This window comes from Crocuta crocuta, unplaced genomic scaffold (genome assembly GCF_008692635.1).
Source record: "Crocuta crocuta isolate KB4526 unplaced genomic scaffold, BGI_CrCroc_1.0 scaffold156, whole genome shotgun sequence".
Taxonomy (NCBI): domain Eukaryota; kingdom Metazoa; phylum Chordata; class Mammalia; order Carnivora; family Hyaenidae; genus Crocuta; species Crocuta crocuta.
Window position 1 is genome coordinate 510,396 of NW_027531308.1, and position 17,096 is coordinate 527,491.

Below are 17,096 nucleotides of genomic sequence, written 5' to 3' on the forward strand. Positions count from 1 at the left end.
TATGTGCCTCTTTTAAGATATTCTAATTATCTCTGTTTTGTAATTAATATGGTAGTTTGGGAGCACTTTTGGGTACAAGTAAAAGAATAAAAGCATGGCTTCTGGATGACTATATAATTTTTTTTTTTTGGTCAACATCTTTCTTTCCAGACCCCTCAAATGGGTACTTTCATGGGTGTCTACCTCCCCTGTCTACAAAATATTTTTGGAGTCATCTTGTTTCTACGCCTTACGTGGGTTGTGGGCACGGCTGGCGTTCTTCAGGCCTTTGCAATTGTGCTTATCTGCTGCTGCTGTGTAAGTCCTAAGTTGGCTCTTAGAGATCACTTGGAATGTTGCAAGGGCTCAAGATTATATGCACTTGACCTGTTTGGGAATAAAACAAAGACTAGTTGGGAAAGACTCATGATCTCAACAGGAGAGATTATTTTGATATTAAAATCCGAAGGATTTTCAGTTATTTAGGGCCCACTCTTCACTGCTTAGATCTGTAACATGATGTACTAGAAATTACAAAGGAAGACTTCTTTCTAGAGGAAGTACACAATGTAGTCCTTGACTTCAAAGAATTCAGAATACAAACCACTTGCGACTGATAGCACCGAAGTTGTGATAGAAAATGATGACACACTACGCCAGTATAGTTTGGAGGAACAAAACTTGTTGTTGGGGTGAGGGGTGTTTGTTTTGTTTTGAAGTCGCATCCGTTCTCCCTTCCCTAGAAATTCAGGTGTGCTTTCCAGGTCCTCTCTCCACTCTACTGAGGACATTCTCATCTTACTTGAACTTAAATTCCTCTTATGCACATATCCCAGCCACATCTATCAATTTTATTATAAGTTGATTATTATAAAAAATCTATTTTTTATTCAGTTATCTGCTGATCTCTTTCATTACTATCATTATTATACCCTCCTCGTGCATTATGCTCACTGAGTACATAGAAAGCAGAATAAGCAAACACAGTTCCTATCATTAATAACTTAAAATTAATAGTACCACCTTTATTTTTTCTTTCTTTCTGTTTCTTAGTCTTAAAACTTCGGGGTACCTGGGTGGCTCAGTCGGTTGAGCGTCCAATTTCAGCTCAGGTCATGATCTCACAGTCTATGGGTTCGAGCCCTGCATCGGGCTCTGTGCTGACAGCTCAGAGCCTGGAACCTGCTTCTGATTCTATGTCTCCCCCTCTCTCTGCCCTCCCTTGCTTGTGCTCTGTCTCTCTCTGCTTCTCAAAAATAAATAAACATTTAAAAATTAAAAAAAAAAAAAAACACAAAAAAAACCTTCAAGGCCACGTTTGGCTCCGTGGTTGCCTCTTGCATCTAATCAGCTACCAATGTCAATCAAGTTTCCCTCTGAAATCTCTTACACACAATGCTTCCTTTATATTCCTTTTACTAGCACTACATTCCTTACTTTTCACTGAATAGCCTACTAACAAGTCACTCTGCCTTCATCTGCTCTCTATCTGCAGTCCATTCCATACTCTGCTGCTCCCAGACAATGTTTTCAAAATACAGTTTTTATTAGTTCAGAAGTCTTCAGTGGTTCCCCTCCTTACTAAATATTATTACCTTCTTGTAATAAGCTGGTTCTCAGTCAGTTTCCAGTCTGTTTTCCAAGTTAACTAGGAGACCAGGGTGAGATCAGTGGTTCCTACCAGCACCTAATCTACTGCTTATGACATAGAAGCATTTTAACAGAATATTCAAGATAATAGTAGTTTGACTATTACAGTGAGTTGAGCCACATCATATCATTTCCATGTTAATAGGTATGACAGCCAACTCCCTCCGTAAAGTAGGTAGAGTTAATTATTCAAACAGTGCTCTGAAGTCCACAGATGGGAAAATAGTATAGAAATGTCATCTTTATAACAGTAACAGTCTTCTCTTTTCACTTCCTTTACAGACAATGTTGACTGCTATCTCCATGAGTGCCATTGCCACTAATGGAGTGGTGCCAGGTCGGTAAGCTAAGACTGGATTTCAGGGATTGTCAACAATTACTGTATGTTTATGTTATAAAGCCAGACATGCAAACAAGAAATAGAATACTATTTAGTCTGTTGGTCATAGACATTCACATTCTGACTTCAGAGTACATTCTTTAAAAGTCTCTTTATGTACTAAACAAGGGGAACCTCACTCGGTGTTGGTGGGAATATAAAAGGATACAGCCACTTTGGAAAATAGTATGGAAGTTCTCCAAAAAATTAAAAATAGAAATACCATACAATCCAGTGATTTCATTGCTGGGTATTTACCCAAAGTGAAAATGAAAACACTCAATCAAAAAGATATGGGTGCCCCTATGTATATTGCTATATTATTTACAATAACCAAGATATGGAAGCAACCTAAGTGCTCATCAGTAGATGAATGGATACAGAAGTTGTGGACACACACACACAAAATAGAATACTACTCAACCATAGAAAAAAAGAATGAAATCTTGCCATTTGCGACAACACAGGTGGACCTAGAGATCCACTCTATGCAAATGAAATAAGTCAGAGAAAGATAAATGCCATATGATTTTACTTATATGTAGAATGTAAATAAATAAATAAACAGACAAAGAGACTCCTAAATAACAAAGAACAAACTGGTGGTTGTCCATAAAAAGAGTAGTAGAGGGATAGGCAAAATAAGTGAGAGAGAATAAGAGGTACAAACTTCCATTTATAAAATAAATAAGTCATGGGGATGACAAATACAGCGTAGGGAATACACTCAGTAGCATTGCAGTAACATTGCATGGTGACAGATGGTAACTGCACTTACTGTGGTGTGCAGAATATGCAGAATTGTGAAATCACTATGATGTACAATTGAAACTAATATACCATTTATGTTAACTTTTTACAATAAAAAGGAAAAAAACTCATCATGTTCTAAGCTAGAATCCTTAATTTGTATCACATCTCTAACTTCTTTTAGTTAAGAATATATTTTTATTGGGCTATCTCATGCCCGTAGTAAATATTCTTTGATATTTAAGTAATACTGACAAACTGTGCTACTTCGTGTGGAGCATTAGCTCTGGAGTGTATTATAAAGGTTTTATCTTTTACTTCCCATTAGCAAATACACTTTTTATCAAAGCATTCAGTTTTCAAAAGCTTGAAGCATTTATCCTTCTTACTTATGACTTGTTTACATGCTTCTTACTGATGTATTTTCTTTATCCTGCTTACACTCTGTTTTTTCTTTTAGCTGGGGGCTCATACTTTATGATTTCCCGGGCCCTGGGCCCAGAGTTCGGCGGGGCTGTTGGCCTCTGCTTTTATCTTGGTACCACATTTGCAGCAGCCATGTATATCCTTGGTGCCATTGAAATTTTTCTGGTGAGTAATGGCTTAATTGTGGTCTACAGTATAGAAAAGGTAGAGATTTGGATTTATTTTGTTGTTTGATAGCAAAAGTTCTGAGAGATCCGCTGTAGAATCAATCAAGTGATTCACTGTTAATTTGTTGTTGACTGACTTCCTGTTGTGAATATAAATCAGAAAGGTTGCTAGTATCTGTTGCCTGCCTACTGCTTCCCTTCCACCCATTCACCAACACCCTACCACCTCACCCAAGAAGTGAAAGTCATGAGGCAAGACTTGCACTACCAGGGAAAAAGTAAAATAAAGTTTATCAGTTTTGAGATCTTTATCCCAAAGAAATAAAATGTTTTTCATTTCTTTATTCACTGGACTATATTTTTTTCTACTATTTAAAATAATGATAGGTAAGTAGGAAAGATAAGATAGGACTTAAGAGAATCATTATAATTCTTTTATATAACCCTTTGAATAAATTGTTAATGCATTCTTTGCTGTTTCCATTGGGAAATGTAGATATTCAGAACAGCATGTAGCCTTAAAGATCAGGACTATGCAGTTTCTTCAGGAGTAGGTTAAGTCTCCAGTCATTTTCTACCTTGGTTTTGCTTTCCTTTGTGAAAACAAATGCAAACTACAACAGTCCTCTTACTTGGTAACTGTAAAATGACCTCATTTTTTACTTCTTTTGCTCAACAGGTATATATTGTCCCCCGAGCTGCCATTTTTCGTAGTGATGATGCACTCAAGGAATCAGCAGCCATGCTAAATAACATGCGTGTCTATGGCACAGCCTTCTTGGTTCTCATGGTATTGGTGGTATTCATCGGTGTACGCTATGTGAACAAGTTTGCCTCACTTTTCCTGGCCTGTGTCATTGTGTCCATCTTGGCCATCTATGCTGGAGCCATCAAGTCTTCTTTTGCCCCTCCACACTTCCCGTACGTGTCTTTTTCTTACTGGGTCATCATTACTGGGTAGCCATTGACAATATCTGGTGATGTGATCACTTCAAGTACAATTTCACAGAGTCCCTGAGATTTCACTTGTGAGTAAGCTCAGTTAGCATCTAAGCAGGAAGCCTCCCAGCAGACTAGGTCATGTCACTCCTCTTCCTTATGTCCCAGGCATAGAACTGGCTGCTGTAACCATCGTTTGGTTGTAGATACTAAGTTTTTTTTTTTTTCCCCAGAATCTCCTTATAATGGTTGTGCATGCTTGAACTATTCATGAAGAGCTTTACAAATAGTAAAGTTCATACCAGCAGGCTTTGTAAAGTATTTAAATGTTGGATTCCTATTACTAAATGAAATATCAAGAGAGTCAAAGAAACCTAAGCTCCTATTTAAATATTTGTAATTAACCTTTTTATTTTGCTATTAATATCATGGCAGACTTTTTAGTCATAAAGAGGAATAAATGTCACATTATTTGCATATATATCTCTCTATAGAGAATATATTCCGTACCATAAGTAGTTTAAGTACATTAAAGTGTATTTTTTGAAGTAGCAGTGGATTTGTACAGATAGGTGACTCCCAGTTCATCTGCTCTCTGTTTGACTAGCTGGCACTGTGTGTTTGTAATCTTGCTACAGCGATTTTCTTTAAGAAGTCGTCTGGACTATCCAGGTATCAGACTCATCAGTCCTAGTTCATTAAACCTGATTACAGAGAAATCGTTTTTTCAAGATGAAGAAACAGGTCCATAGAGATTAAATGACTTGCCCCAAAGTTAGTTAATGGCAGAGCACAAACAAGAACGCTTTGATTTCCTAAACCCTGGTGCAGTATTTCTTCTACTGTGTATGCTAAATCATGTTAGTGATAGATTCCATCATCAATTTTTAGTCTGCTCATTTATGGGCTGCTGCAAGCCCAAAGTACTGAAGGCTACTGGATGTCTTCTCTTGAGAAACTCCCTTTTGCCTGAAGTTCTTCTTTGTTGCTTCTCTCTTTTGGTGGGTAAAAGGTCGTGATGTGTGGTATTTTCTTTAAAATATTCCAGCAAAACAATACACATCCCCTGGAGGAACACATGAAACAAGACTGGGCAGTGTTGAGTTGTTGAAGCTGAGCAATGGGTACATGGCTCATTAGGCATGTAGGCTGTCATTTTGCAGATTTAAAAAGTTGCTTTGTTCCTCTTGAGAGTTACTTTAACTGTGGGTGTATTATTCTTTTGTTCATATTTATAGCTCTGGGTTAAAGAAAAAAATAAAATCAGCAGTTATTATTTGTAATACCCTTAAATACCCTCAAATACCCTCACTCCCACTGGGTCTAGGCTTACGTTCAAAAATAGTTTTCTCTTAGGCCATAGTGTGATGTGCTTTCTATTTCAGCCAAGCTGTTTTTCTCAAAACGGTAGCCAGAAGGTTTGACCTTTAGCAGAGCATTTTTAAATGTTATGAACATAAGGCTTTTCTAGGCCAAAAAAAATTTTTTTGTCAGGAGAACAAAAGGACTCTAGGATTCTTGTAGGCCTAACAATTGGTTAATGGCCTAGAAAATTTGGAAGATGAGTAAGCACTGTGTCTTCAGATAGTTTTTGTATTTGTATTCTGTCACTACCACTTACTACCAGTATGACTCGGGCAGACTACTTTATCTCCTTAAACTTCGGTTCCTCCATCCGCAACATAGAAGTACTCATGCATATTTTGTGAGATGGCTGTCAGGATTAAATTGCAGAAAATTTAAATAAATCTCCATTTACAGAATGAGTCAATAAATGTTAGTTCTTTTCCCATCCATGACAGAAAAAGCTCTTAGACATGAGGTGGGTTTTTTTTTCCTTTACTAATCTATTTTACTAACCTATTTCTAACCTATCTTCTTTTTTTTTTTTTTAATGTTCTTTCCCCCTTGCTTCATCCTTCTCTCTCTTTTCACTTAGGGTCTGCATGCTGGGTAACCGCACCCTTTCATCAAGACACATTGATATTTGCTCTAAGACCAAGGAAATTAACAACATGACAGTACCATCAAGGTTATGGGGCTTCTTCTGTAACTCAAGTCAGTTTTTCAATGCCACCTGTGATGAATACTTTGTTCACAATAATGTCACTTCAATCCAGGGCATTCCTGGATTGGCTAGTGGTGTCATTACAGGTAAGTTAGGAGGTTTTTGAACAAGTTTTTAATTTGTTTCTGAGGAAAGCAGGCCCTTCGGTCTTAGACGCTTATCCATGACCTCTTAACGCTCAGCACACAGCTCTTAATTCAACACCTTTCTACTTTTCTGTTAGTGGACTCCTTTTTCAAGACTCCTTGTGATGTTTCCTGCTAAAATTTCCTACCCTTTGAGAGCAGAGCTAAACAAATCACTTTTTGAACTGGGATGAAATAATAAAATATCTTGTGTTACTGTAAAGTTGCCAATGTTCTTCGCACAGTGATAGCTAGAATGGAACTTTCAGTGTCCCCACATGCACATGTGTGTTTTCCTAATTCAGCCCAATTTCTGAAACTGTTTAAGTGACTTCTGTCTTAAATGTTTGGTTCACAGTTTCTTTGTATGTAAGCGGGTTTACACTAAGGTGTTAGAAGTATTGATTACTAATTTTTTAAAAATAAGCTTTGCAGGGCATTAATCTTTAGTTTGTTTAACTTTTACTAATTTGCATTTGTAAATTTAACTGCATTTGTATGTACCAAAGCCTTTTGTCAAATTACATTTGAACCATATGAAAGAGAGCATTAGGTTTTTGTTTATGTGTGCTTTATTGTGTAACATAGACCTGTGCTCATGTAGAACAAACATACCTTTAAAAACTATATAAATGAGGAATCTGATTTAGAATGTTGATTAGGTCGAAAATTAATTAGGTCGAAAATTAATTACCTTCTTTTCATACTTCGGTTGTTTATATACCATTTTCTTCCCACTGCAGAGAATCTTTGGAGTAATTACCTACCAAAAGGAGAGATCATTGAAAAGCCCTCGGCCAAATCTTCTGATGTCTTAGGCAGCTTAAACCATGAGTATGTCCTTGTTGACATCACCACCTCTTTTACTCTTCTGGTGGGGATCTTTTTTCCCTCTGTCACAGGTAAGCAGAAGGGCTATTTTATTTTATTTCATTTCATATTTTTAAATTTTACTTATTTTATTTTTGTTATTTATTTACTTAATGTTTTATCTATTTCTGAGAGACACAGCACGAGCAGGGGAGGGTCAGAGAGAGAGGGAGATACAAATCTGAAGCAGGCTCCAGGCTCTGAGCTAGCTGTCAGCACAGAGCCCAACACGGGGCTCGTACTCACGAACCGCGAGATCATGACCTGAGCTGAAGTCAGATGCTTAACCCAACTGAGCCATCCAGGCGCCCTGGCTATTATCTATTTTAGAAGTTATCAGACCCAGAGAGTGATTTTTCTTAAGACACAGGCTTCTCAGATACCAGTCTTTGTATCAGTATGAATATCAAAGTGTTCAGGAACTAAGATGTTAACTTGTTCTTTTTTCCTTCTCTAAAGGTATCATGGCTGGATCAAACAGATCGGGAGATCTGAAAGATGCTCAAAAGTCTATTCCCATTGGCACCATTCTTGCCATCCTGACCACCTCCTTTGTCTGTATCTTTTTCATGAATCCAGTCTGAGTTTTAGTCATAGACACATCTGTGGAATGAGGGCGATCAATTTTTATCCTAGTAATAAAGATGTCTGCTTTCTACCAGCTCACTTCTCACTAGATAATCTACCCATCTCATCTCTAAAATTCAAAAAAGAATTTACAATAATAGTGTATCTAACAACTAATTTTACTGATAGAAGAAATATCCTGAGTGTTTACTTTCTATCTCAGAGGGTTGGAAGTCAGCTTCCTTGACTCTCAGCATGGTAGATTTAAGCAATGTTGTCCTTTTTGGTGCCTGTATTGAAGGTGTTGTTCTCAGAGACAAGTAAGTAGTTGATTTCTTTGTAATATTTATGTGTCTGTCTTCCAGTATATCACTGCCCCCAAGACTGTCATAAGTTCTTTTTTTTTTAATCTTTTTAACATTTATTTATTTTTGAGAGACAGAGAGAGACAGATCATGAGCAGGGGAGGGTCAGAGAGAGAGGGAGACACAGAATCTGAAGCAGGCTCTAGGCTCTGAGCTAGCTGTCAGCACAGAGCCCGACTCAGGGCTCGAACCCATGAACTGAGATCATGACCTGAGCCGAAGTCGGACGCCTAACCGACTGAGCTACCCAGGCGCCCCAAGACAGTCATAAATTCAAAACCCATATATGTATATAGTTCCCCAAAAGGTTAGTGAATAATAAATACTAGTTATATTGTTATAAATATGTGAGATGCAGTGAATATAGTTCTTAAGTAGTGAATTTGTCTGAATAACAAAGACATGTTTGTAGTACATTAAGAGCTGTTGAAAAACTAAGACCAAAAGTAGAGGAGAGCAAGTTAAAAAAATGAACAAGACAAAAATGTTCAAGTGTCTCTAGCATCACCTCTATGAGACATAAGTATGTATCTGTTTAGCATTCTAAGTAAAATCTTGACGTTTTCTTTATTTTGTTCATGAAGACTGCTGGGTGTTTTTCCTTTCCTTATACCTATGAGCAAAAAAATACGTTTTTGTAAGAGAATCCTAGAAAAGTCTTTCCCCTAAACCTGCTAGATTTCTTACCATTTTCCCTGTCTGGAGGAATCACTAGCCTCACCATTCACCCTTTCTCAAAACAGAAACGTAGGTGCCATCCTAGACTTTTTCCCAGTTCCTTCATCCAGTTGGTTTCTAAGCCCTGCGAATTCCACCTTTCATCTTAATATGATCTCCTTCTTTTCGCTCTTCTTTATCCCCATCCCTTTGCCCAGGCCTTAGGGATCTTTTTCCTGGAGTATTGTATTACCTCTCTTTCAGCTTTACCACCTACTAATCCTTCTTCCATACTGCCACCAGAATGATTTTTCTGCAGCATAAAATGAGATCATACAAACTTTCCAGCTTCACAGCCTGCCAAACCCAGGCCTTCAGTCTGGCCCTGTTTACCTTTTTCTGATGTCATCTCCCATCATTCCCTCATAAACTCCCATGTGCTCCAGCCATAACTTAAAGTTAAATATGCTTTGTTTCAGATTCCCATCTGGCCACACATTTGTGCAGTTTCCTTTGCTTAGAATGCGTAACTCCCACCTGGCAGACACATTAATCCTCTAAGACTAGACTAAATGTCTTCTGTCCTGTGAAGCTTTCCCGTACTCACCCAGCAGAGATAACCACCCCCCCTTGTTTAGCCACTACAGTATTACACTTAACCATATGTATTGTAGCTTTTCATATCACTCTCCCTGACTAGACTGAGTTCTTTTAGGACAGGAACCTCAGTAAATAATATACATATATTGCTGGCAAAAATAAGTAGCACAGTTTACTATTAACTATGCTCTTGTCACTGGAAATATATGGGTTTATAGAGCTTTGGTAAATTACAGCATAATATTTTTTTTCAATTAAAAAAATATTGAAAGTGTAAGCTGGAATACCACTTTGGGAAACTGTTGGTCATGATCTCTTGGAGCTGAACGTGCATATTATTTATGACGTGGCAGTTCCGCTGCTAGGTAGATCTAACAGAAGTGCGTGCACATGTGCGTTAAAAATAATGCACAAGGATTGTCACAGCAGTATTATTACTAAAAGTTAAAATCTGGATATAGTTCACACATTCATCACTTGTAGAATGGATAAATTATGTATTCATGCAGTCGAAAATCAGAGCAATGAAAATAAATAAACCACAGTTGTATACGCACACACACAAAAGGATGAATTTCAGAATGTTGAGTGAAAGAAGCCAAACACGTATTGTGTTTCATTTACTTAAAGTTTAAAAACAGGTAAAACTACATAGTATTAAAAGGATAGTGGCGGGGGAAGGGCTAGCGATAGTGAGTGGGCATAAGAGAGGCTGGGCTTCTGGCAGTTTGCTGTTTCTTGACTGGATAGTAGCTACATAGATGGTTTGTGAAAATTTATTGAAATGTACATTTGTTTTTTGCACATTACTTTCTGTGATTCTTAATAAAAATGGTTGAAACCAAAAATAATTCAACAATGAGATGCCATGCTTCACCCATCAAATTAGCATTGACTTTAAAATTTTATTTATTTATTTATTTATTTATTTTGACTTTAAAAATTTTAATGCTCAAGGCTGGTGTGAAATAGATACATTCTATAAAACTTAGACCTTCATATACTTCCAGTGGGAATAAAATTTATTATAACCTTTCTGGAAAGCAGTTAGGTACTGAAATATTTTAAGATTTTGATCCTTTTCATTGCAGTGACTACCTCTTAGGAATCTGCCATAAGGAAATAAAAATCTGACGTGTGAATGTAGCTATGTGCACAAAGATGTTAATCACAGTATTTTCTATAATACAGAATCCCCACTAGAGGAACGGACTGTGTACACTGTGATGCAATATTATTAAAACCACTAAAATTTTTATTCATAAAGAGCTTTTCATGGCATAGGAAAATGCTTGTAAGTTTAAAAAGAATATGGAATTAGAGCTGTGATCTCCTCTTTAAAAAAGCATAATAGAGACTAAAATGTACAAAGTATGCTAAATATTACCAGTTATGTTCTCAACATGGTTTTCCTCCCTGCTTTTTATTTTTTGTATTTTTCCAATTTTTCTGCAAAGAGCAGATATTTGGTATTTTAAAGAGAAAAGCTGTAATTGAAGCTTAGCTTATTCTCTGGCTCCAAAGATTATTTTTTCTTAATATAGGTTAATAATGCCTTTTGATCAAATTTACCTCCCTTTACATTTCTTAATGTAAATATCTAAATATCTAAATGAGATATTCATGCCTATCTCAATTTAGTTCTCTAAAAATTGTTAATAGAAAAAAATTGGAGACTTTCTCTAGTCTTTCAGTCTGTAGTTACTTCCCAGTTAAATTTCCCTACTCTTATTTTTCTCCAGGTTTGGGGATGCTGTGAAAGGCAATCTGGTGGTGGGTACCTTATCTTGGCCATCCCCATGGGTGATTGTTATTGGCTCCTTCTTCTCCACATGTGGGGCTGGACTTCAGAGTCTCACAGGTGCACCAAGGCTGCTCCAGGCTATAGCCAAGGATAACATCATACCCTTTCTGAGGGTGAGTGAACCATTCCCACGCCCTCTTCTTTTTTTCCTCAGAGTTTCTGAGAAACAGTGTCATCTTCATAGGCTTAGGAATTACTAAATCATATAGTATGAAGGTGTGTGTTTTTAGTACAAGACCCTCTAAATCTCTAGGAGGGATGACTTTATATGTGAGTGGAGTAAAGCTATTTAAAAAATATCACAGTTGGGTTTTTGGTTTTGGTTTGGGGTTTTTGTTTTTTGGGTTTTTATTTTTTTTATTTTTTGAGAGAGAGAGCATAAGCAGAAGAGGGAGGGGAAGAGGGGAACAGAGGATCCAAATCAGGCTCTGCGTGCTGACAGCAGCAAACCAAAGTCAGATGCTCAACTGTCTGAGCCACCCAGGCACCCTGAAATATCACAGTTGTTAACACCATCATCCTTCATATATCTGAAACTGTAGCATGGAGGTATCAGGGAGCATTGACTCAAACACTCCCCACATTCCTGTGTCTGATATTTCCTTTCTTTGTACAGGTTTTTGGTCACAGCAAAGCCAATGGGGAACCTACCTGGGCTTTACTTCTAACTGCCGCCATTGCAGAGCTGGGAATCCTTATCGCCTCCCTGGATCTTGTGGCCCCAATTCTTTCTATGTAAGAGCCAGTTCTTCTCTTCACTTTTTCTTGCTTAAATTATATATAATACATGTTGATTTCCATCAGACATATAACAGTTGTGATAACAGAGTAAGCCAAGTACAGGGTATAACTACACCTAAACAGTATATATTGCTAGAAGTTTCGTATAAGGCTAACTTTTCTAAATTGTCATGGTTTCTTCCTACCTGTATAACTTGAAAAGTTCTTTGCCTTCATTTGTGATTCATCATCAGCTGGTTGTGGTTTTTACTGTTACTGTTAGCTTTGATTCTTCACCTGGGACTTAGTGATGACTTAATACCTACCTGGCACTGGGCAGCATGCTAGGAATACAGAGATGAATGACACAACCCTAAGAAACTGATGGTAAATAAAGAGACCAGTGATCCTTGTACAGTGCGGTGAGAACTGTGGTAAAGGTAAACAGTGCCATAAGAGCTCTAAAGGGAGGAACCTAAATGGACTGAGATTCAATAAAGGTTTTCTAGAGAAAGGGACATTTAGGTCTTGAAGGAGGACTGGATATTAACTCAGCAGCTGAAGAGTGAGATGTCCCAGGCATGGAATGTGTGTGAAGGGACTGAGGAATAAGATAATGCAGCATATCTGAGAATTGAAAGTAGTTTGGCTTAATAAGATGGAGGGTGCTCCCCACCAACACTGTTGGTGGGAATGTAAACTGGTACAGCCCCTCTGGAAAACAGTATGGAGGTCCCTCAAAAAATTAACAACAGAACTCCACTATGACCCAGCAGTAGCACTGCTAGGAATTTACCCAAGGGATCCAGGAGTGCTGATGCATAGGGGCACATGTACCCCAATGTTCATAGCAGCACTCTCAACAATAGCCAAAACATGGAAAGAGCCTAAGTGTCCATCAACTGATGAATGAATCAAGAAGATGTGGTGTATTTATACAATGGAATACTACATGACAATGAGAAAGAATGAAATCTGGCCATTTGTAGCAACGTGGATGGAACTCGAGTGTGTTATGCTGAGCGAAATAAGTCAGGTAGAGAAGGACAAATGCAATATAGGTGGATTAGGAGGAAGTTAATGGAGGACGAAGCAGGAGAAGAAGGGGAAAAATAGTTGGGGAGAGGGAAGGAGGCAAACCATGAGAGATTCTTGAATGCTTAGAACAAACTGAGGGTTGAGGGGGTAGGGGAGAGGGGGAAGGGAGGTGATGGGCACGGAGGAGGGCACTTATTGGGATGAGCACTTGGTGTTAATGGAAACCAACTTGACAATAAACTATTTAAGGAAAAAAAATAAAAGATAAAAAAAAAAAAAAAGAATGGAGGGTGTCCATCATGGGCTAGCAAGGCAGAGAAGTAGGTAGAGCCACGTCACAAAAGACCCAGAAATTTTACCTGGAGGTAGTGAATGATCCTTTGAGAAGAGATTGAACATACTTATGTTTTAGAATGATCAGTTTGGTATAAAAGATGAGTGTGAAGGAGGCTAAAATTGAGCTGAGAATGCTAACTGGAAGCTTATTTAACTAATCCAGCAAGGAAGAAATGAGCTGGAACGAAGATGATAGTAGTAGAAATGGACAGGAGGGGGAAAGTTTAGAAATATGTAAATAGGTAGAATCCACAGGACTTGATAAGTCCATTTGCAACAAAGATGCGTAACAAAGAGGACACTGGGATTTTCCCAAGAACTACTGGGTAGAGAGTGGTTGTGTCTTTCACTGAGAGAGAATACAGGAAAATGAGCAAGTTTGTGGGGAGTAGTTTAAGCTTCTGTACATCCTAGTCTTAATCAGGGCCTGGTGGGCTAGAACAGAGGCTTAAATACAACAAAGGTTTCCATTTAAAATAACGCCCAGGTGGCTCGGTCAGTTGAGTGTCTGACTCTTGGTTTTCTCCTAGGTCCTGATTTCTTAGGTTCATAGGTTTCACACTGAAAGCATGGAGCCCGATTGGGATTCTTTGTCTCCCTCTCTCCATATCAGAAATAAATAAATAAACTTAAAAAAAAAAACAAAACCCTTGAAGAATCATTTTACAGTAATTTTCATGCCTCTTACTTTTTTTTAATCTGCCAGGTTTTTCCTCATGTGTTACCTCTTTGTGAACTTGGCATGTGCCTTGCAAACATTACTTCGAACACCCAACTGGAGACCCCGGTTCCGCTACTACCACTGGTAAGTCTGCTCTTTTTCTTCTTCTTTCCCAAATTTGGAGAGAACCATCATTGAACTAGGAAACTAGGAGAGTCTGGGTTGTCAATATAATTTTTCTCGGCCAGCCATTCCATACTGTTTCGACTTCCAGTGCTTACCTGAATTTCCATCATCCTACCATGTTTTCTTCATAGGACACTTTATAACACTCACTTGAGGATAAAGATCAGAACTCTGAAATAAATATTTCCAGCCTGCTTCATTTTTCAGGTTGAACCAACCTACCCGTTGCATATCTGTTTTCTTCCCTCTTAGCTGAGCACTGGACTTCATCCCTTTCTATCTTTATTCTCATATTGTCATCCATTTTCATTCTCGAACTCTTTCCCTTAGGACAGTTTCATTTAGCAGGTAGGAGCATGAGCTATGGAGTCAGATGACCTTAGCTTAATATCAACTCGACTGTTTCATAGCTTTGTAACTTTTACCAAAGCATTTAACCACATAAAATTTAGTTTTATTCATTTGTAGAATGGGATTGATAGTATTACGCATCTCATAGGATTGCTTTGAGATGACCTGAAGTGCTCAGCCCAGTGCCTGCTACATGGTGATACTCCCAGTTCAACATTGCTACAGCCGCTGCTGCTGTCTCCTTGGTCCTGAAGGAGGCCTCGCGCTTTTAGCTTCCATCCATCTCTCTCTCATCTCTTTTCATGGCTAAAGGTTCTTCAGTAGGTCCTCTATGGACCTGTTGCTACGTTCCTCGTTGCTGACTTTCCTTGACCCTCTCCTGGCTTCACTTACCGGTGACGGGCAGTAATGTGACCTTTATCTGGCAGAAAATTAGATCCTCACTGATTTTATCACCTCTAATCCAATTTCTAGCTTTCACCTTAATCAAAAGCCAAAAGTTGACTGTGAACTTTTTTGTGTTACTATTTTGCTTTTGTTTTCTTTTCTTCTCTTTATCCTGTTCTTATTGGATCCTGATTTTTCCACATTAAGAGCGCTCCTGCTCATTCTTTGAAATTCATCATAAAGCTAAGAAGTTAATTCTCTACACAGAAGAACTTCAATAAGCGTGATTGTCTACCTAATTTATTTGCTCAAAACAAGCATTTCATCATTCTCTGCCATGTTTCTCTTATGTAAAGAAAACTAATGGCAGTTTTCCTTCAGTGGGTTCTACACGTATTCTAATAAATGTTCATAAGGTTTTTAGCCATGTTTACGTGAAATAGTTTTTTTTTTTTTTAAGGTCATCATGTTAATAATTCTGACTATATGCCCCATCCCTGTTTCGCCAAGTAGGTATTAATTATCCTCACAAATACAGATAACTTTTGTTGAATCCTGGTTATTTATATGTTTTTCCAGCAATGGGACACATCAGCACAAAGGATGGTTTGGGCCTCAGTGCAGGCCATGATAAGACAACTGTAAAAATTGAGAAAATCATTTAGAAACTTTTATAGCAATCTGACATTGTCACAGCATCCAGGCATATAGTAATTTTTCTAACAATTCCTTTTTATTGCCTTTTACAAAAGTTTAGTCTGCAATATATTAGAATAAAAAATAATAATAATCCCTTACCAGTTTGAGAAGCACCTCAGGCTTCTTTTTTAGTTGCTTAAAAAAACACTTTTTTTCGTTTGTGTTTTTGTTTTTAATTTTCTAGGGCCCTCTCTTTCATGGGAATGAGTATCTGTCTGGCTCTGATGTTCATTTCTTCCTGGTATTACGCTATTGTAGCTATGGTAATAGCTGGTATGATCTACAAGTACATTGAGTACCAAGGGTAAGTTTATGGATTTGATCTTGATTACTGATAAAAGTATCCACACTGACTAGTTTGGGTAGAGCCAGCCCAATGGAATTGCATTAAGGATCCAGGTAACCTCATTCATCTGTAACTGAATTTTTATCCTCGATTCTCTTAGCCGTCTTACAAGACACAAGCTTACAGATACAACAAGGGGACCCTATTGAGAAAGTATGAACAGATCAGTGAAAAAAGTAACTAAAAGGACATGTCGAAATAATAATGATAAGTATTAAAGTATAACACAAATATAAATATTTTTGCTTATTTTCTCAGTCAAGGTATTGTCTTTGAAATGAAAAAGAAATTAATCCTGAATAACTGGTAACAACAAAGACTTCAGTAACAACTTCCAAAGCTTAGGAGTAAATAACACTCTGGTTCAGAAGATTACACTGAGTTTTGCTTTCTCCCTCTTATTTTCAAAATAAATTAAACTTTGGGACTGTAGTCATTTTATTCTCCAAATTGCAATTTTACATTATTGCCTTTGAACAGTTACATAGGAGGACAAGTGAGTGACCCTTTGTTTTGAACTGTTTATTGTGCAGTGCAGTCCATCAATGAAGGGCAGTGCGGATCTGCTTATAGTGGTTTCATTATGTTAAGAAAGAACATGATATAAATAGTTAATATGAGTTTTAATTTTCTACCTTGTGTATGTATGTTACTTGTAGATAAAGAGAAAACTTTATGTTTTGAAATTGTAGTTCCTGGAGTTTAAATCTCTGTGTTTTTTTTTTTTTTCTCCTAGAGCAGAGAAAGAATGGGGCGATGGAATCCGTGGGCTGTCCCTCAGTGCAGCCCGATTTGCATTGCTTCGGCTGGAAGAAGGACCTCCACACACTAAAAACTGGAGGTAAAGAAATCAACAGAGCCTAGTGGTGTGGTGTTTAATGCATGGTTAACACACCCAACTGTGTGCTTCAGGATGACAGGATAAGGAATTGGGGCGGCTCAAAGAATTGGTTTAATGTACCTATTTTGAGCGATTCCAAATCCTTCATCCTTTATTCCCTTTTCTTCTTGTGGTATCTGATCTAG

General features: G+C 37.7%; 1 protein-coding gene across 3 annotated transcripts in view; it reads left to right on the forward strand.

Annotated features, from left to right (window-relative positions):
• The window catches only part of SLC12A6 (solute carrier family 12 member 6), a 91,720-nt gene that overhangs the window by 64,805 nt on the left and 9,819 nt on the right, over positions 1-17,096 (forward strand). For all 3 annotated transcript variants that reach the window (XM_077771669.1, XM_077771670.1, XM_077771671.1), the window contains 13 exons: positions 151-297; positions 1,912-1,966; positions 3,219-3,349; positions 4,031-4,272; positions 6,230-6,444; positions 7,227-7,385; positions 7,813-7,911; positions 8,183-8,240; positions 11,285-11,459; positions 11,963-12,081; positions 14,147-14,245; positions 15,909-16,028; positions 16,807-16,911. In XM_077771669.1, coding sequence (XP_077627795.1) covers positions 151-297; positions 1,912-1,966; positions 3,219-3,349; positions 4,031-4,272; positions 6,230-6,444; positions 7,227-7,385; positions 7,813-7,911; positions 8,183-8,240; positions 11,285-11,459; positions 11,963-12,081; positions 14,147-14,245; positions 15,909-16,028; positions 16,807-16,911 — 1,724 coding nt within the window. The remainder of the gene's footprint in view (positions 1-150; positions 298-1,911; positions 1,967-3,218; positions 3,350-4,030; positions 4,273-6,229; positions 6,445-7,226; positions 7,386-7,812; positions 7,912-8,182; positions 8,241-11,284; positions 11,460-11,962; positions 12,082-14,146; positions 14,246-15,908; positions 16,029-16,806; positions 16,912-17,096) is intronic.